The 21,961-nt window shown below is 38.6% G+C and overlaps 1 protein-coding gene across 2 annotated transcripts in view; it reads right to left on the reverse strand.

Annotated features, from left to right (window-relative positions):
- Positions 1-21,961, reverse strand: part of LOC122832063 (cGMP-inhibited 3',5'-cyclic phosphodiesterase A-like) — a 60,084-nt gene that overhangs the window by 12,866 nt on the left and 25,257 nt on the right. Inside the window, exons 1-11 of one of the 2 annotated variants that reach the window (XM_044118427.1) lie at positions 17,225-17,308; positions 11,476-11,721; positions 6,788-6,933; positions 6,596-6,714; positions 6,270-6,513; positions 6,116-6,192; positions 5,821-6,017; positions 5,583-5,720; positions 4,268-4,379; positions 1,718-1,825; positions 877-1,076 (exon numbers count right to left, since the gene is read on the reverse strand). In XM_044118427.1, the coding sequence (XP_043974362.1) occupies positions 877-1,076; positions 1,718-1,825; positions 4,268-4,379; positions 5,583-5,720; positions 5,821-6,017; positions 6,116-6,192; positions 6,270-6,513; positions 6,596-6,714; positions 6,788-6,933; positions 11,476-11,721; positions 17,225-17,293 (1,656 nt within the window). In that variant the 5' untranslated portion in view covers positions 17,294-17,308. Of the gene's footprint in view, positions 1-876; positions 1,077-1,717; positions 1,826-4,267; positions 4,380-5,582; positions 5,721-5,820; positions 6,018-6,115; positions 6,193-6,269; positions 6,514-6,595; positions 6,715-6,787; positions 6,934-11,475; positions 11,722-17,224; positions 17,309-21,961 lie in introns of those variants that run through there. The other variant, XM_044118426.1, reaches the window with a different exon arrangement.

A 21,961-nucleotide genomic window follows, 5' to 3' on the forward strand; every position in this document is an offset into this window, starting at 1 on the left:
AAGGGAGAAAAACACACAACTTGACACAGTGTTCAATAATTCACAGGGGTTCATTATATTATTACAATATAATAAGAATGACTTGGGCTTAGCTATTAAAACAATACAGATTCATTTGATTGGTGAAGTGACTTCACAGAATTGTTCTGCTAGTTGATAGTTTGTATCTACATTCTGTTTGTTATAAAGTAATTATGTAGGACTGAAAATACCTAAAATAATGGGAACTTTAGATGAAGAACAGATTGCATAGGCTTTTTTAAATAAATGGACGGATGGACTGATAGATGGATGATGAATGAACACGTGAATAGATGAACAGAAGAATTGATAAATGGATAATAGAAACATGAGTGAAGAGATAAATGGACAAATTACAAATTTAAACTAATTATAGATTTTCCAGGCTTTGTAACCTTAGAGATAAAAAAAAATGATTAAACTTTAGCTTTAATAACATAAAGCTACTTAATTTTAAAAGTTTAATCAGTAATACCTTTATAACAAATTTATGTCAGTTCATGATTTCTTGGTTAATGTCAAGTTGCCGTAACAAAGACATTTTGAATAATGTCAACTTTGTATTAAAAGTGTCATCATTTACCAAATGACACTTTATGACAACAGCCATAAATATTCATAAAGGCTTACTCATGTTTATGACTTGTGCTATGTCATGTTTATGACGGTGTCATGACAGTTTTATTCACAACCTGTCAAATAAAGTGTTACCACATGTTGCAGCTTGAATTTGATCATATTCCTATCTATGTCCTTATTAGTGGAGTTAATCCTCGACTAATCTGCAACCTACAAACTCTAAACCTTTGCCAGTGTTGATTCCTCTCTCTCTGCCAGGATAGTACATTCATGTACCTGTGGTGCGCTTGTGGCAACCAGAAAGGCGTTTGTTCTTCCAGGGTGGTCGTAGTCATGCATGGCGGCAGCTACATAGAGGGCCATGAGCTCCAGGGCTGGAATTAGACCAGACAGGGAATTGTAGCCGTCTTCCAACACAGAGCTCATCTTGGAAACCAGGAAGCCCGGCGCTTGAGACGTAACATTGTTCACCGAGTCTGAACACAGCAAGAGACACAAAATCCTCTTTGTTCGTTGTTTTACCTGCAGCACTTTAATTAATCATCTAGACCAGACAGGGAGCCGTAGCTGTCATCATCTTTAACAATTCTGATGGAGTCAAGAGATACACTGACAATCATACTGAAACAAGAGACAAAAAAAAAGAAAAATAGTACTAGCATAGTTCGCTTTTACACTTTACCCAATATATGGGTTTGCTATGTTCAACATTTCCATTTCCATTAAAGAATTTAGCCTAAAGTCACAACAGACAGTTAGGAAACTATACTTATTTCTACTTTGTCTCCTTGCAATATCAACATTATTGATTATAGTTTATGTAATTGTGACCAAGGATGCACAGAGGACCTCATCTAATTAGAGTTGAGTATGCATTGTGTTATTCAGATTCAACTGTTTACCAATGGAAGTCCTGCTGGGAGATTTTCAGGTAGTCATCAATCTGATAGATATCATTAGATTTGACTGAGGGTATTTATTAACAGCAAAAATAAACCACTGCTTTAAGAGATGTCAGTTTGACCTTTCTAAATTAGATGTTTTAACTAAATGTAAAGAAGAGAGAAAACTCTAGAAGTTTATCCATAGGAAATGACTACTTTTAGACCCAGCGCACCAGTGTGAATCCCGTTCTCAGTGGGCAGGATGGGCAGGCCCGGCACAGGCTGCGTGGTGAGGTACCACACGGCGTGCAGCACATCAGTCGCATGGATCCGGTTGTGATCTGAAAGGAAAAGAACCAAAGCGCTAATTCACACAGAGGTAGGAGTGAACAAAAAGCAGCCATTTACAATCACATAACTTCAAGGCAACACAATGATTTGTGTGACAGCATGAAATGAATGAAGAGGTTGCATAATAAAAAAATTATCCAATGCTTATTTAGTTGGATTGTTTATAAATGACAGTAGAAAGTAGCTCAAATGAGGCCTGGAACTTAGTAAGGAAATTTGTTCAAAATATAAAAAATATAACATATACAGAAAGAGTGGGAATAGAGATTTAAAGACAGTTGTCAGTACATTTAGAAAAATCTGGACTGAAACAAAATGATTGATTGATTGCTCTATTTTTAATGTATAATCAACATGAGAACAATAAGGCAATCAGGACAAACAGAAGAAAATTAACCACCAGGATTCACAAAATGAGTTGATTGATTAACTGATTTAAGAGACTTTATTAAATTACATAAAGTTTCATAGATGTTTTATTTAAATAGCCCAAGAGAGGCATCTGTGCTATTTGAGATTTTAGTGACATACTGTAAATAAAACTTGTCCCTAAACGAGGACTTTTGATTTTGCATGGATAACACAATCACCTTATTCCAGTAAACTTCTATTTATGCCCCATGTTTAATGGGATACATTTTGATGCCCTGCTTTAAAATGAGTTCTCAGACCCTCCAGATGTACTTACAGAAAGCTTTGAGGAAGAAAACATATTCAGAACTAATGTGATTGTGGCGTGGCAAAAATAACTTTATGGATTTCCATCATAGGTTAAAAGACCTTGACTATATTGAGTAAAGCCAAAGCCCATGTACAATTTTAATACTGTACATATGCGATTGCATTATTATTCAACCCGACTGACCTAATTCAACAGAGGTCCAACCAATTGGTGACAGTAGTTTCATTATGAGTGCAGTAAGAACAATAAGACAGCGATTATTGTATTATTGTATAAAGACACCTGTGTCTGGAAGTTTCCATTTACTGAATAATAGTATATTATTATTTTCATGCTGGCTGCCAATGCAGCATGAAAACAAAAGAACACTACGAGGAAATCAAAGAAAAGGTTGCAGAAAAGTATAAGTCAGAGGGTGGATACAAACAATCTCCAAAGCACTGAACATTCCTTGGGTTTCAATTAAATCCCTCAACAAGAAATGGAAGGACTATTGCCCTGTCCTCACAAACTGAATGATCATGCAAGAAGGAAACTAGTGAAAGAGGCCACCATGACAGCTCTGACTACACTGTAGCCAGTCCTGGAGGGCCGCAGTCCTGCAACTTTTAGATGTGCCTCTGCTGCACCACACCTGAATAGAATAATTAGGTCATTAAGGCTCTGGAGAACTTACCTACACAAGGAGGTAATTAAGCCTTTTTATTCCAGTGTTTTTTACCTAAGGCACATCTAAAAACTGCCGGACAGCGGCCCTCCAGGACTGGAGTTTGAGACCCCTGCCGTAGGAGTTACAAGCTTCAGCAGCTGATATGGAGGAGACTGCAGACAATAACTGTAGCCCAGCTTTTCACAATTTAAAGCTTTATGGGAGAGTGGAAATTAGAAAAGCACTGCTGACGAAAACTCATAACAAGGTTCAAACAGACTTCACGGTCAGGTAGAAGAAAGTTCTTCAGTTTTATGGAACCAAAACACAGCTGAGGACAAATTGTTTCCATCTGCAAGATGTTCTCTTCAGAGAACATTTATTTTCCAGCAAAAAAAACAACAAAAAAACAATTTGAAGAATCCAACTAAAGCTACACAGAAATTGAGTAAAACTGCAGAGTCCAGACATGGTGAGATGTTTAAATATAAACATCTCACCATGTCTGTGTGATTGAGACCAATCCACACAGACATCATATTGGAATTGCAGGCCAATGGTGCATCTACTAAACAATGAATCAGATTTTCCTTTGACAAGGTGTTAGCTTGTGAATGTTCTTTGTGAAAAAAACCCTTACCAGCATTTTTTGTGAAAACGACACATTTTGTTCATTGATTTCCAAAAGAAATGGGTAAACCATCTAAGGGGTTGCGTACGTTTTCACAGACACTGTAGCTTTCACATTATTGCAGTCATTTATGGTATTTTATCTTCTACCAAACTAAAGTCAGTGCATTCAACATCTAAATATCTAAACTCCAATTAATACCTGCTCTGTTAACCCCTGCTGCTGATTTTGTTTTAAATATTTTGATGGTTGTGAGAGTGTATATTAGCTGCTGAACTTTAAATAAATTAAAAAGATCCATCTGTGCTAAAAGTCACGTCTGCAAGCTATTTGCAGAGTTGCATTAAACACACAGACTGAATAGATCAGGTGAGGGAGTGTTATTACATGAGCAATGCAGCCACCTTGTGGCTGCTAAAGGATTTGCTGCACTTGTTTTTTTTAAAGCTGTATTTGGATATTCTACTCACAAGGTATATCCCGGTAGCCGTTCTCCAAGGCATGGAAGTAGTTCATAAACTCTTTAATGGGAATCTTGAAGGTCTCAAACAAGTCAGTGTCCTCAAAAAGCCGATAGGTTACCTGAGAAACAAGAACATTGAAAATCTGAAGAAGGTGTTTGCAATACTACCCTCAAATAATTTATTAACCTATCTAACACAGAATGTCGACCTGTAAGTCTTTTAACACTGTTCACTATAGTGTTAGGAAAGATATAATGAATTCATGTGCCTTGATGATCTAGTTTATTCAACAATTCATGGCACTTCTGATGTTTTATTGATCTGCAAAAGAGCTGGAAAGCAGCTTGAGTTCTCAGACAGGTCTGAATAAAATACAGAGATTATTCCACATAGAAATCATCTCTGTCAAATAGATATCTACAAATAAAAATGTAAAAATCAATGCAAGCAGTAGTATTCAGCTCTCTTCTGTAACTGTTACAACTGCAATACAGTACAACTAATTACCTTAATAATTGTCTACCTGTATTTAATTCAGTCTCATTATATAAACAGCTGTTCTGGGGAGGCCTGTTAATGAGCAAACAGCAGGATTAAAGTATATTGGTTCAAGAAGACTTTATTTAAGTGTAAGAGATCTTTTTTTTTTCCCTTTCCTTTTCCAAAGCTGCTTTCTTAAAATTTTCAAGTGCAAACAGCTGCTGCTACCCACACTGGCAGCTAAATATAAACATCTCACCAGACTGCAAATTTAGTTCAAAGTAAATTCAAATCATGTTATTTAAGGTATTGGCAATTTAGAACATTTTAACTGTGATGTACGTAATGCTTCTCCTCAGCAGAGGCAAGGTCAAAGTTGATGGGAAGATCAGTGAAGCTCAGTACAGAGTGATACTGGAAGAAATCCATCTGAGAATCTGTGGCCAGACTTAAAAATGAATGTTTTTAAGTCACACATTACAATCTCCTACTCGTGTAGCTCTCCTACTGAGATTGTGACGTGTTAAAAAGAAAAACTGGGAAAGCCTTCACTACCTGCTCAAAGCTGGTGGAGAAATATCTCAAAAGATGCTTGGAGCATTGAACACAAACGTGAGCCATACTTTTACATTTTTATTTCTAAACACTTTCTAAAAAGTTTCAATCATTTTCCTTCTAGTTAGCAATTGTGTTCCACCTTATATTAGTCCTCACACACCATTAGATCCCAATAGTCAGTGAATATTGAGGCTGAACTGAATGTGGACATTTCTAGTACTTTGCAACCTTTCATTTGGTTACATTTATTCATCCTAAATATTGTCACACATATTGTATTTACCTGGCTGAGGATGCAGCCTGTTTTGCCATGAGTCTTCTCCACAAGGCTGAAAATGGGGAAGTTCCAATTGTTGAGCTGACTCATCAGGGGTTCCAGACCCGGCATGACCGGACTCTCCGGGGCAGACGCTGACTTGTCCTGACAGGTGAATGTAAAGCCAGATGCAGCTCTTACTCTGTTCATCTTCGAGAGGCCTACACCGCCTTGTTATATTGTTAAAGTCAGTAAAATCGTTTACCTCTGGGGATGGTAGGAGTGGGTGAAGAACGATGCACTCCGGCGGACACTCCCTACAGCCTCCCCTTCCTTCAGGCGGCTTCTTGCCTCCTTCTCCTTCGTCGTCGTTTTGTGCAAAGTCGCTGCTGTCACTGTGGTTGGTCTCATAAGTGCTGTCATAGGTGCTGTCGTAATCTGAGGAAGCTACAATGCGCTCATCTGGAGAGGGGATTACACAGAATCAGAAATGTCCTGCTCGAAATCTCGGCTACCATTTGTGTTTTGACTGTTTCCATGAGATGTTTCTTGGGCAGTACCTGGATGCGGTATTCTGTCCTGTTTACTGCCTGATTCTACTCCATTGATTAGTCGATTGCTGAACGGCCTGCCGCAGCTGAATATGAAAACACAGAGATTTATCTGCTTACATTTTGTATTTAGCTTAGGGGAGCATAACTGCCTGGACTTTACCTGCCGCAGAGTGATGGAGGCCGCCATTGAATGGTGGTGGAGCTTGGCGCACTCTGGCTGTGAGTTAAGACTCTGTGATGGCTCTTGGGGGCAACAGACACAGGAACCTGCTCTGTCAGTGGCCTGGCCAGCTCAGGAAGCTGAACTGAACACGTTTTTATCGTCGGACTGGAGATGGGCGTTCCCTGGACAGGAGGAGACGGACACGGCGAGCCCAGAGGTGATACGTTGGAGGGAGGGAAACCTGAAAGATAAAAAAGATTGTTTCCCAGGTCAAATGGAGTCATTGAAAAGAAGAGCTCAAAGGGCCAGAATTGTCCACACACCTGGTCTTCCCAGTGGTTTGGTGTAGAGGTGGTTGGAAGTGCCAGAGGCAGTGTAGGAGGCTGACATGGAGCGGCTCTTTGAGATAGTTATCATCAATGGGTTGTTCCAGGAATCACCGCTTTGATAAGACAATTTAATCAGATCTGGAAGTCAAAGTAATCATGTCTTGTTCAAAGCGGTGAGGCGATTACCTGTCCACAGTGTGTTTGATGCTGGCAGAGCGATCTCGCCGTACGGGGCCCGGCTCGATGGTGGGCAGCCCCGTGGCTGATGTGGTCGTGGTCCAGGTGGATGAAATTCTTCTCAGCAATCCTGGGGGCAGACTCCTTCTGAGACGCTGCAGAGCAAATCAACAGGTGCAAGTTAACACATCTGCATCGTACTCCTGCAACTATCTCACAGCAGTACAAACTTCAGTTTATTCTACTGGGATTTTAAAGTAGAATTAAAAGCATACAGAGTTAATTTGATTTTTAATAAACATTCACTCTAACGAGTTCCCCAGTCCCTCTACCTTGTTAGGAAATGTATGCGGTGAAGTGCAGTGTTAGTCCTTCACCAGGCATACACTGGGGACCTTAGCTGGAACCTGCTTTGGTCAGATAAAACGAACAGTGACAAACACTCCAGCTGTACCTGGAGTCGAACAACAACGGTGTTAACTATTGTGGAAGGTTTGTAATGCTGTTGGTCTCTTCCAAAGTTCAGGGAACCTTGTTATAGTGCATCATAAATTCTTTGAGATAGCAGTACATTTTTAATTAAATTCTGGCAGCCCCTGGCAGAAAATTAAAAATGGATTTCAGGATTGTCAACAGGATAATAACGCCAAACATATGGCAACATAAATACAAACAGAAACCAAACTTTGTTCCATGGCTATGCTAGCCCCCAGACTTAGTCCTAAAGAAATCCTCTGACGATGTTAAAGAGAAGAGAGTATTAGTGACTACCCAGGACTCTCTAAAACATAGAGAGATTGTGCAAAGAGGAATGTTCAAGCACCTCTCGCTCTGTACACTTCCACCTTGTGAAATGTTTAGAAATGGAACAAACCAGGTCAAAGCCCTATCTAAATGTAACACAAACAAAGAGAAAGACCACAATGTTCCTGTTTAAGAATACTTTTGTCTCAGGTACACAAACACAATCCAAGCAGTGGCAGAAATATGAAGGAACCCCTGCAGTGCAAAGTGCTGTTATGAAAAGTTAGTACAGGACTACGCAAGAAATGAAACATGATTTTTCCTAGATGGTTACGTGACTGACAAAACATTAAAATCCTAGTTGCTCCCTTGTGTCAGCAAAACCAAAAGAATCAAGCTTAGACTAAATTAATGAATAAATAAGCTAAACCGAATCTACTAAAAATTGTTACAATACATCAAATGAAGATTTTGGACTATCAGACTTGTCTCTGGTATTTTAAATGCACTGGGGCAGAAATGTAGATGGAAAAAAACAACTTGCTTTTCCATAGCCGTAGATTTTGGTTATGGTTTTAAACCCAGCAATAAACATTATATTCAGCTTTCACCAATGCAGCGCTGTCATTTTGTGGATTTTGTGATTTTCGTCAGACCAAAGATATGCACATTTGATGTGGACAGCAGAAGATGTTCAGATTTTGTCTTTTTGTTAAATGCATTTTTCTTCACATGTGTATGTCTTATTTGCAAAGCTCCAATGTAAGACAAAACGCTTACAGTTATATACTTCTCTCTGTCTTCATGCAGCAGGTTTCCTTATGGTTCTTGTTTCTAAAAGTGGAACAGGAAGCAAGGCTTAAGGGAGGTGACCCTGAGCTATTCCTATGGTAACACAGCTTTGGGACTGAACTCATGGAGGATGTCCCAAGATGCATTCACTGTGTTAGTCTGCTTTATCAATTTCCCATCACAAATATCACAGGTCTAGAGTTTTTCTTTTGCTTGTCTCTTTGATCTGATCTGTCAAACAACATACAGAGGGTGAAGATGTGTTTCATGCTACAGCTACATGTAGATGTAGCATCAGTTATCACCTTTGTATTATTTACACTGGATTCTACCTCTCAAAATTTGCCCATGAAAACTATTGTTGTGAATTGTTGTCACTATACTGGTGACCTGAACCATGATTTAAGTCTCTACTACTCCCCCGCCAACTGGGTGGCTTTTTCTATTTTGTAAATTCTCTGCTGCAAAATACGTCAATCTCAGTCAGACTGGATAGAGAGTCCCTGTGAATATCCATTTTGAAGTCTTGCCACGTATTCTATATTGGATTTAGGTCTTGACTTTGACTGGGCCATTTTAACATATAATTATGTTTTAAACCAATCTGTATGTTTTGAGTTGTTGTCCTGCTGGGAGGTGAACATCAACAACAGTCTTAACTTTTTTGACAGCTTCTAACAGGTTTTCCTCCAGAATTGCATGATATTTGGCTCAATTTCTTCCAAAATTACCAGAGACCTCTTGGTTGCTTCTCTGATTCCACAATATAATGTTTTGTAAGGTTTAGTATATGAAATGTCTGAAGATTTAGATCTTTGTGAAAGGAAAACAGGTCAATTATGGAGTTTTTCTTTCCATTCCTTCTAAAATATAAACAGAAACTTTCCATATGAAGAAAAGAAAAAAAACATAAATCCAAACTATTGGGACTATTTTTGAGTTATTTCCACGAGGTAATAAACTCGTGAAAATAATGGGTCTTTTTCAAAATTGTGAAAAAGATACAATTTTGATTGTGGAGTCTGCATGGTTAATTAAGGGTCGTTATCATATGCAATCCCATCTCCATCTTACATAAACAAACATCACAGTTGAGGTCGATTTTCAACCAGTTTCTCTGCCAAAGAGTGAAGGATGTAAAAACACACTTTCGCTGAAGCTCTTTAAATGTGTATATATGCAGTTTTAAATTGAGATTTGTTGTCACTATGACTGTATACAAAACAGACCAGGCTGTATTTGCTAATCTATTGTGATGGAACGCAATATTTATTGTAAGGGAATGCAAAAGAAAAAAAATCATCTCCATGTCCCGTAGGGGACTCTGTAGTATTGTAATATAATGTAAGAAAATAAAATAAAAACTCAAGCGGTGTGAATGGTTTTGGCAAGCCTCTGTACATTTAATTATGAGAAAAGCTCCTCAAAATCTCTCGTTAGCCTCATGTTACTTTGTTTTTGTGAGAAAGATGACCAGATTATCAAATCCCCCTCTCTGACCATTGAGATTCAGTACATGTACTAAACATTTCAGTGCACTCAAGCAGTTACTCATTTTCCAGGTATCCTGCATTACATCACATGCTTTATTTAGTTTTCTTTCTGCCTCGAACACCTGCTTACTGTCTCAAGCACTGGTCTTGTCAAACGTTATTAAGCCATCCAGAGGATTTTGGGTCATTAGAACCACATTAACCGTGCAATGAAGTGAAGTTTGAGTGTAATTTATGCAGGGATGGGTTACACCTGAATCAAACCCAAAGTGCCAAAGATTCTATCCTCAGGTTTTATGTCTAGATGCCAGCACCTGAACATGACAGATCACAGACATTGTTTTATTGTTGTTGTTGTTTTTTGGTTGACGCATCGCATGTTTGGACAATTACTCTGTCTGGTTTTAAATGCTGTGCAAATGGAAGGATTTTTGCTTTTGCTTTTATACTTTTGGAGCGTTGTTATGACTAGTAACTGGCAGTAATATACTGTTTGTACAAATGGGAGAAGTTGATTAGAAACTCAAAAGATCAAATAATACATGGACCATGACCCCAAATCCCAGAAGAGTTGAAAAGGAGGCTTCACAGATGCGGCAAGAGACGGAGGAAGTTCAAATAATCTCTTCCACCAATCATAATGGGCAAAGATCATCTCCCTGACAACAACATATCTTTGCCTGGCTTGGCAGTGATTTAAGGGGGAGCAATGAAAGCAAATGAGGTGGATTGGCAGTGTTAAATGTAATGTAATTGAATTGTTTAGTTGCAACTTCACAAATTTAGTCCCATCACTACGGGAAACATGCTAATCAAATCACATAAACTCAAGGCAAGCAGATAACATGGTCTTTCAGATAACATCTCTCACTGTAGTTATCTGATACAGTTTGTTATGATATAAACAAAGTCAGCTATGGCTGGTGATTTATTACTTAACAACTAGTAGAAAGTCAACAAACAGTAGAAAAGTCGAGAAAAAAAATAAATTAGCTGGAACAACAAATGATGTTCTCAAAGTTCAAATAAGAAAATGGACAGAAGCAGGTGACGGGATGACAGATAAATAAACAAATGGATGAAAACGAGCTTAATGATGTGTGACAGTTAACTTACTGCTCTCTAGAGTAACAAAATAAAACCACCTGAAATGCAGCTTATTCAACAGATATGTGCAGTGAGGATTTATTTGAAGGTTTCTGACCATGGATGCATTCATTCTTGTTTATTGTTTTTTTTTTTTTTAGCACATACTGCTCTAACAGAGCGAAAATTAAGAGAGGAAAATCAGCTATTTTTACTCAAAATAACAAAAAATTAGTTTTCAAATTATGATGACCCCTAAGCCCAAGACCTGACTTCTACCAAGCTTTCACAATAACTAGCAATCAGTGTATCACTGTGGAGGAGTTTTGGCCTTATACTCTCTGCAGAATTGCTTTATTTCAGTCTTATCTTTGATCATGAAGTGACTTCTTAAGTACATGCCAAAGAATATTAATTGGATATTGGTACTTTGACTTAGACTACTGACAATACACAAACAATGTTTTACACAAATTTTATATTGGTTCCAAAATCAAACAGTTTCAGTTTTTTTGTTTGTTTGTTTGTTTCAGGAAAATCACTAATTTGCAACTGTGAAATCTTAAGCAGTCAAATATTAACCTTCGGGATGGCTAGTCTCTCGGGTCTTTCCGGCCCATCCTCTGAGTCGGAACAGGCGTGGGGTTCTGTGGGGATGCGGGGCCGATGGAGCGGCTGGATGTTGATCTGGGTGCTGAGGAGGTTGCTGACAGCTTTCAGAGAGCTGCAGGTGTTCGGAGGCAGGGAGGGGTCGGCCAGCAGGTCTGAGATCATACCATGGGCTTCTCCCATCACCGCGATGTCCACCACCACGCTGGTGCCCAAGGACTGGAAGGAAGAGAGAAAAACAAGTTGTTTGATGCTTGTTTATATACCCCAGCTTTAACTGTGTCCTGCATGTTTTAGGTGTGTCCCACAGTTGATTCAAATGACTTAGCATGTCATGAAGTTCTGCGGGAGTTTGATTCAGATGTGTTAAAACAGGACGCGAGGCATATTTTAGGCTTCATGTCTTGGCCAGTGGTGTCCAAAGACTCAAGGTGTGGAGTCCAACTCTTAAACCGTCAACTAACAAATTTGTATGTGCTTAAAGGAAAAGGACAAACTAGTGTTTTGAAGAACACACACAGTGTGATGTCGCCTCTGTTCGCCAAAGACTAATTGTAGCATCATGAGCATGAACTCCACTCCTCTGTCTCCCTCTGGTGTTTAAGCAGAGTGTGGAAATCAAAGAGGATCTTAAAAGTGAATGTAGAAAATGTCAAAAAGTTGGGCACATCAGAAAATAAAAGTTATAAAGATAACAAAAGCTTTAAATCAGTGTTTCTCAATTCTGGTCCGCTGCCCTGGATATTTTACATGCATCTCTGTTCCTGAATACCTGCTTCAAATGACTGAATGACCTCCTTTACATGCTAAAGAATCTTTTTAGTCACCCACTTATTCAAGTCAGGCATGTGGCAGAAAGAAAACACCGAAAACATTCAGAGCAGTGGTGTCTGAGGACCAGTAGTGGAAAAGACAACCTTAGATTCATGAGTGATGAATAAATATGAGGTTCATAGTTTTTTTTTTTGTTTTTTTTTTCTGAAGGCATATTTTTATTTGTATAATAATTGTGTTTACTTATAGTGTTGTCTTTGAGTAAGTACTACAATATAGCTGTAATTACTAATTGTGTACAATCAATATTTAGCAGTTACCTGCATCTTGTCCATCAATCTCAAATGCAAGGTGAGGATGTCTTTTAATCGGAGTATGTGGATTGTGTTGCGAACATAAAAAGTTTTGTTTTTGATTGATGAAATGGGATATGAAATGTCCATTAAGATCCTCTTTAAACTGGAAAATTTTCAAGGTTTCCTTCGTCCAAAACAGTGACTGATAGAACTGGTAGCCATATGTATAACTAGCTTACTAAACACTTTCAGTTGTTACTCACTTATTACAATTTTTTTTATGATGCAATGCTTTCTACATTAATTCACATTAAATTTATTTTCTGCCAACCATTACATGCAAGGAAAATAAAGTAAAAATAGATCAGAATCAGCTGAAGTCAGCACTGGCAGTTCAGAGTCTCACTAAACTGGAGATTAGAAATCAATTACAAAACTTTGATCAGTACACCTCAACAGGAATTGTTTATATTTATATTAAAAAAAACACTAAAAAGAGAAGCTTTAATTAATTAATGAAAATGTTCACTCATTTATCTAAGCTAAAAAGGGCATCGTGCCAAGCTTATGAAACCCAGAAATCAAAGCCTGTTTTTCCCTCTCCACTTCTGCTCTCTTCCTGTATCTCTCCTCCGCTCTACGCCGGCTTTTGAAGCGAATGCGCTCACATGATCAGTACATCCATAAGCCTCCGATCTCCCATCTGTCTGCCCCCCCGAGGCTACGAGGCTCAGCAACTGGCAACAGTCTCTGCTCTTGTCACTTGCTTTGTATGAGCTCCAAACTTTTCCACCGCCTTTGTAATGTCAGTTGTAATTTTTTTTCCCCTCTCAAAGTGCAAGTTGGGTACCTCCTCTCACGTTCCCGTAAAGCATAAAAATTGTGCAAAGAGGATCAAAGGGGAGTCACAAAAAGGTTTAAAGAACTAGAACTGTCCAAAGTTTCTCCAGACAAGACGAGACGTAATTCTCCAAGTTACTTTCCACATGCAGGCTAGCTTTTCAAAACTATAATCTGATGCTGGAACTATGTCATTTCTTGGAAAAGACAGTGCATGTGTCACCTCAACCCGAACAAAATCCATTAGACCACTCCAGAGCTTTATGACATCCTGCTATTGTGACATTCACCTATTACCTGGCAGTAATGGACTCTGTGCAGCTAATGTCATAGAGGAAGTGGCACACGAGGATGAATTTATGTGTGTCTATAAACACCCGCCCACTCACGCTCAAAGATTCGGGTGTTGCCGCTGTTTTACGACACTTTTCCGGTTTTCGGATGTTACGCTACCCCACATCTAAATCAGCCTGCAGAAGGAATGTGTCCCTTTTTGTCAGTGTTTTCAGAACAACATGCAGCTGACTGAGAGCCGCCGTGCGCTGCTCTGGTAGTCACAGTGGAGAGACAAGGCAAGGGAGAAGGTTATTGATTCCTCCCAGCATAAAGACCCACAGGATACAGCAGGGGGAGTGATGGTCAATGAGTGAATCAACAGTGGGAGCTGTGTGTGTTTGTGTGTTTGCGTGCACACACAGGCATGAATGTACCAGGGGTGCCTCTTGGGATCAGTCTGTCAGGCTTTCAGGGTAATACAGTGCATGCTGCATGCAGAAAGATGGGTCATAATCCCACAACAGAGCCGGTGCACTGTAACAAAAGACAATATCAAACCCTGGCCTCTGATGTGCATAGATAGAGGAAATAAGATTTGTGTATATCAGGCTACTAGGAATAGAACAGCAGATTTGGATCTTTTGTCAAGCTACAGCAACAACATCAAGAAGTACAACAGAGATGATTTACAGTAGAGTCAGTGTTTTCTTGTCAAACTAGTACAGACTGAGAATCTCAAAAGGTACTGAAAAAAGAAGCATCTATTTTGAATAAAAATCTACAATCTATCATCTGTTTTAGATTATATTTAATTTTAACGTTTAAGGTTATTATCAATCTTCTCAATAATCATTGAAAAATCTGTCAAATCCCTCACTCAAACCCCTCTTACAATTGCTGCTTTTTACACGTTTCCACTGTTGTTTTGATGGATTATTTTTGAAGATGAGCTCCAAGTATTTAAGGTTGGAAAATCTCCTTGCAGTCATCCTCATATTTAGGTCTGTCCATGGATTCTCTATCTGATTCGAGAAAGGTCTCTGACTGTGTCACTCCAAAAGGTTAAAATTACTTCCAGTTAAAAGAAACATGTCAGTAAAATTGAAATGTTACTTTAAACCTAAACATCTTGACAACAGCCAAACTACAACATCAAATACTTAGTTCTTGGTATCACTCTGACAAAAATGTGTTGCTTTAGCCCAAGATATTAAGCATCTAAAATTTTTCTTAGACTGAAAAAAATGCCTTGTAGAGGGTGATTCTGTATTATCCGCCACCACTGAACTGAACTAATAACTGCAGTGAATCCTGGCTGAGACTCCCAACTTTTGTTCAGGATTAGTATAATACAAAACCCAACAATCTTTAAAAGCCAATTAATGGTAGAGATAAAACAACCACCTCTCACTGTGATATAAAGCCCTATTTATCAAGTGTAGTAATAATTATAATATTGATAATCAACTTTAGTTAACTAGACAAAAACCACATTTAGATGTTCTCTTTTTTTCTACTGACCTGGCAAGATAATAGCACGGTGGTGTCAGCTTTTACATTAATGCAGTGACATATTTTAATTTAGTTTTTAAAAGTATGAAAGCACAAAGTAATAAACTCAGAAAATAAAAACGTGACTATCAAAAGCAATTGCAATTGCAAATTCAAGTGTATTGGTTCTGAGCTTCTTCTCACACCACTATGTCGTCAGCTAAAAATCGGGGATGATATAAATATAAATTTTCTGATCTGTACCTGCCCACTAGGTTGTGCCTGGACTTTCTGCAGATGTTTCTATGCACCTGACTATGTGCCATGAGTGCAATGCTACTTTTCTGAGAAATACGCTCAGAGTATGCTATGACTGTATTTTTGAATACCTTATTGCTTTTTTACGCAAAAACTGAATTCTTTCCTTCTAAGATTGCATTACTGCGATGCTAAGATGCTAACGGGTTATCTGTGTGCCTGTTCACTGGTGCTGCCTTTGGGGTGGTACACTTTGCTTGTTCAATGCACATTTCAGTTGAAGGTTGTAAGTAAATCTATTCTTGGAACGAGTGCTAAGATCTCCACTAGAAGAATGTCTCAATATTTTGTTACTCTATACTTATATGTAGAGTAACAAAACATTTAAAACTGAAACTAAGTAAGGCTGGAGGAGAGTCGAGGTTCATCTTGAGTTGAAACAGACTAAGACGGTCAGAAATGTGGAAACAAACAACAAATGGTAGTACGCTCCTATGCTAGTGAGTTTAAAGGTTGATATATTTAAGATGTTTTACAACACTTCACTAGGGGTGCAAATTGCAGAAACATTGCATATGCTTGGTGCTTGACAATTTTCAGAAAACGTGTGCCAGAATATAAAATAAAAACATGCAAATAGATGCAAAAAACTTCTTTAGAGAAATTTTCCTACTTCAGGGTGAAACTCGTAGTTCAATTTTAGGGAAAATTTAACTATTCAGGCAATATTTCAGATAAAATTATTCCAGATTCCAAATTAGAAAATAGTAGGAGGAAAAAACGTAACCGTTCTCCATTATAACAGTTCTAAATAATAATGACAAAGACAATCTCTTATTTCCTTCTACAGCTTGTTTTTTTCTTCTTCTTGCGTTTTCTACTTCCTCCATCCCAGATTTCCCTCTCGACCCCGGCTCTCTCCAGAGAGGCAGTTAGGAAGTATGTAGGCAGAACAGGCAGAAAGGCAGATGGGGGGAAGCAGAGAAAGAGAGATAAAGAGAAACGTAGTGACAGCCATGGCCAGTCAAGTGAAAAAGAAGAGCAACTCACTCCAGCTCACCAGCTGAGCTCCTCCACAGTCGAATATTGCAGTCTAGTAGCTGTAAATGTAAAACTGCAGTGGATAGCATTGCTCATTTGTAGAAAGCTTTGGAACTGGAGCAACTCAGGTTCTTGAGACAACTCCTCAATAAATACATCTATTGATTTATTATTAAGAATCCCACAGTATATAGAGACACGGCTCTCTTGAGATTCTTCTGGATGATAATTTATATCCCACATTATGAAATAATTTTTGCATTACATTATAAATAAATCTAACTCGGACTCACAATGAGTAAATCTGTTCTCATGCCAATGCTCATTACTTATTTAAGTCTGAGTAAAGATTAAGACAGTATGCTGACCAATGTGTTGGAAAGAGATAGCATGCGTATTTTGAGGCACAGTTCACTCACACACACACACGCACACACACGCCCTCATTAGACAAACTTCTTAACAAATAGAAGACCACACACCCAAGAACAATAGTGACACTGATTCCCTCAGCACTGTCATCACTAGTTTCTCACAGGCGTAATTGACCTAAAAACTACAAGCTTAATTTAGACTCAGCTTCAAGTCGTCCCATTTAAACCATCTCATCCTCACTGATTAAATGGCTTTCTACACACACTCCTTATACACACACACACACACGCACACACACGCACACACACACACCAAGTGAAACTGATCCCAAAAACAGCTAACAGTGAGGTTGAAAAAGACCCATACTGAACCTGTTTGAAGAGGTGGGCATTGTCCTGATGTCGCCCCAACATACTGGCTGAGTGCCTCCGCTGCATCATTTGTGTTTGAGCTGCCCAGTGGTGAAGCTGAAACCGATTCCTTTGGATTTATACAGGACTAGGCTGCTGGCTGACTCATTAAGAAATGCATAAAAAAAATCAAAAACCAAAGCTGCAAGCATTTAGCCTAGCACTTCCTTGCCTTCTCCAGCTCTCCTCTGACTTTCTCCTCTTGACTTTCTCCTCTCTTCTCCGCTCTGACGCTTCACAAACCTCCCTCCATCCTCTCACCCGCCCCTACCGCGCCCATCTGCCAATTACAAGGGATCAACGACGAGGAGACCTGCAGCACTTGGAAGTCTCTTGCTCTGACAGCTACCTGGTTGCCAGGATACAACGGGACAAGGACAAAGATCAAAATGTTCATGGACCATAAAATAGTTGTTTGGGGCTCGGTTGACCACTGTTTCACTGCGCCGGCTACTTGTTGAGTGTTTCCTGCATCGCCGGCTGATGCATGACAACCAAGCAGAGACCGAGATGTGCTATTGGAAAAGTCCTTTCTGCATCAGGAAATTGAAAAAGTCATTGATTCACAAACAGTGCATCTGATTTCTTTATTCCATTCGTTAAAGCTTCAGCGTTGTGATAAGCATTGGAAAAACGTGGTTTATATGAACAAATTTGATTAATTTTGTTGTTTTTGTTTTGTAATCTGAAAATCTTGATTTAGAATGCCAAATGATTAATATTAAAATATGCTGCGACTAACTTCTAGCCCAGGGATCTGCAACCTGTGACTCCGGAGCCACAACTGGTTCTTTGGTCCTTCCATGACGACTCTTAAAAACTTAAACCAAGAATTAAAAAATCAACTTTTAAAAAATAGCTAAAATAACAAATTATAATAGCTTTTATTTATTTTTTTCTTTGATTTTGCTTTTTATGTAATAATTACCTTTAATTTCCACAACCGAATGACAGTAAAAGTACCAGTCATTTTTATTTAGATAATTTTCTTTTTAGCTTTACTAGACTGGAAACTATCATCATCCCATATAAGAAAATGTAGCCAACATCTTTTTGAAAAGATACTCATTCATACTCCTGACCAGAATGAATGTCATTTTCATCAGGAGGAATTTGATTATTAATCTTGATAAAAAGTAATTACATGTAGGGGGCTGAGTGGATTTTATGTTACAGTTTCAAGTCATGGTTTTTCTGATTTTCCTGTTTTGCTCCACTGAGTTGGGATGGGTTTGTAGTTTTCCAACATTTATATTTGGCGCATGATCTGCTGAAGGATGTGGATACGTTGAAAACCAGATTTTCATCTTCCTCTAGATTCTGAACCACACTGAGTGTAAAATCAGTTTCGTCATTTTCTCTGTCCCTTGCTCACTACACTCCTCCTCCATCAACCCATCTATTTATAAAACAAGAGCAGCCACTACTGACGAAAACACAGAAAAGGACACATCACCCATAGTGCTTGACGGCTGATCTACATACATTTCTGCTAACTCCTTACCAACTAAAACCCTGATCTGTAAGCTTTCTTTACAAATATTTGTGTTTTTGAAGGAAAAAGTGCAATTTAATTTGATAAGCTCAATTTAACTTTGAGAACTGTGTTAGAAAAATACTTTGAGCTGCAGAAATATTTCTCAAAAAATACAAGAGAGGTAATTTAAACATTTAGACAGAGAGACAGTTGCCGTTTCCTCAAGAGTGAATGCATAAGTCAAATTGACACCTACATACAGAGCGTCATGCAATGTGACAGTAGTACTGAAAAGTGCACACTCCTGACCTACATTTCATGTTGCTAACAGCTACTGTAGAGACAAATATTTTCTGCAAATCCGACAAAATGAGATAAAAAGCAAAATCCATTGTTTTTAACCCATATTAGAAGATACAAATACGAAGGATAATAAAATCCAGATCAGAAGGAGTAGTTCAGATTCAAGTGGTTTTCTGGGTGATTATGCTGACAAATCCTTTTTGATTCTCAGGTTATTCCACAGTTGTGATGCCCTTATGTCTCCCGCCCTGAGGTCTGGTTGCAACAGATGTTGTGCAGATCTGAGAGCACAAACTGGAGGGTGACGAGTGAGGTTGATAACAACCGATGGAGCAAAGAAAACTCAGCGAATCGCATATCTGCAATCAAATTGTCAAATGGGAGCTGAACACACAAGGAAACAGAGCTGTCTATATTCGGTTCGGTATTTTATGGTTTGCTGTAGTGAAAGGAGCGTTTCCACCACCAGCTGATTGGACTCTCACTAGGCAGTCAGGGTTAAACGCCTAATGTGGCGCCATACTAGTGCGGTGACAACGTGACGCACCAGTAAGTCTTGGGGTTGTCACAAGCGATGAAGTTTTGCTATCCCCGAATCAGCGGACTGTTGTGTGACGCATTTAGTTCCACACAAACTGTACCTTTGTCCTGTAGACCTACAATACAGGTCGGTTGCATGTACCGCTTTTACAATGGAAACAGTCAAAATAACGTACTGGAACATGCCGACCCGTATCGTCCCACCCAGTGGAAACGAGACATAAGTTTGGCTGGTTTGCATGAGAAGAGCTTAAATTGAGGATTAATTGGTGATATGGTTTTGTTCTAAGGCAGAAGAAAATTACTTCAAAGTGGAAATATGTTTCCCAAGCTTCCGAAACGTAGCTCAGTGTTTTATTCACTGATCCATCCATGCTCCTGCAATCTACAGGAAATTTCACAGTCTCATTTGTCGCTGGAAAAACGCTGCAGATAAAAACTTGTGGAAGTTACTCAAATTTCCTGACTTTACATCTGTAAATGAGAAGCATCAGATTGGATAAGAATGTGGTTGCCTGAGTGTTTGCCTTGTTATTTACCGACAGTAAGTTAAGAGCTCACATTTATCTGGTTCACCTACTAACTAAAATAACACCTACTAACAAGATTTCAGCTGCAGTTTGTTCCATAGTGAGCTTCAGTGACTGGGGGATGGCTACTTAGGTAATTGCCTGATTATTTCAGAGCTCTTACAGTTCACCCTTGTACATAAAATGTTAGAGTACTGAGGAAGCGTTTGAAACCACATCTAAAAGCCAAGCACTGAAAATAGTCTCCACAATTAGTTCCTCAAGTTTTCCAAAGGTTTTTAAAATGAACCATCAAGGCAAAAAGTATCAGCAAGAGACCCTCCATCACTGGGCTGGTGGTTGCAGAGGGATCAGCTATGTAGGAATTAGGGAGATATTGACAAGCAGAATGTGTGAGTTTTATTTTGAAGAACCAGGCAGTGACTGTCCAGGCCAGCGGTATGTCATTGCTTTTGTGGTTGTCGAAGTTGGTAGTGTAAGTTAAAACAGAGGGAACGACCCGGCAGTGGCATCGTCATCCAGTGAAGATGACTTTGCATCTTGAATGGCAGATGAGATAATCTTTCTAATTCAGTGGATCTGTGTTTAATGTTAATGCCCAAGGACTGGAGCAAGGTTGTTTAGAAGAACAAAACACAGAGGCGCGCTGAATCACAGATTGCTCCGTCGTAATTTATACTCGATCTCTGATGCTTTTCATCTATATTCTGTTTGACATACATAATATTAAACTAACAATGCAGGTTCAGTTCACCATCTCTGCCTCCTTTTACCCTAGGCTTTCATCTCCCCCACGGTCTGTTAAATCCTCTTCCGGGTGATCTGTTGCAAAGTTTAGAATAGGCTTGAAAAATCAGTAAATTCACCTCTTGAGTCCCATAACCTTTCACGGCTTCAGTGTTTGCAATTACACCAATACTAGTTTCATTTGACCAGTTTTTGCAAAAAAGATAATCTTCAAAATCAAGAATAGATGCACAGTTGTTTTTTGTTTTTTTCTGTTGCAGTGACAACCAGAATTCACAGAACGCTCTGCAGGGGGAGCTGTGTCTGCTGTCATCCAGGTACTGTGTTTACTTGTGTTCATAGTGAGGTCTCAGTTTATCTGTCATCTGTATTTCTCATCATAGCATTAGATTTTATGAACTTGTACGGGAATGTATTTATTAAATGTAAGGCTCACACATTTTCAAACAAACATTTAAATTACATATTATGGTAAACAAGCTTAAAACCTTTTGTCAAAACCCTTTGACCAGTTCCGATCATGTTCATGTAAAAAGCGTTTTGTAACTTTGTTAAGAAACATATTTCTATAACTATAGTTTATAATAAACAGACAAAAGAAGGTCATTTATTGCAATTGATCAAAGCTGGGAATACAAACAGTGAAGGAGATGTTAACCCAGTTTTATCAACATCAGTCCTTCGTATGTAGTTATTGTTCAGCAAAGAGTGCAATTGAGCAAAACATAAAATAATGCTTTAAATAATGTATAGGGAAAGAATAAAACTGCAGTAAAGTAACATAAAACGAATAGATAGTAATACCTGCTTTTCCAGATTTTTTACAAAAGAAAATCTGAAGAGTTTGTGAGCACTTCTATTGAGAACCCAAAGTCAATACTTTGTAGAAGTAACTTTCATTGCAGGTGTAGCTTAAAGTCTTCTAGCTTCAAGCCAAAGATATGAATTATTTTAAATAATAATTAAGGACAAACATTTCCCAGAATGTGGTGCATTATATTTGTCCTTCACAGTTTTCATGTTCATTTGCCATTCGAAAACAAGCAGGCAGCTTTTGAAAAACCACAAAAGACATCCAAACTATTTACTGTTTTGACCAAC

Source organism: Gambusia affinis, linkage group LG06 (genome assembly GCF_019740435.1).
Source record: "Gambusia affinis linkage group LG06, SWU_Gaff_1.0, whole genome shotgun sequence".
In the NCBI taxonomy this organism is placed as follows: domain Eukaryota; kingdom Metazoa; phylum Chordata; class Actinopteri; order Cyprinodontiformes; family Poeciliidae; genus Gambusia; species Gambusia affinis.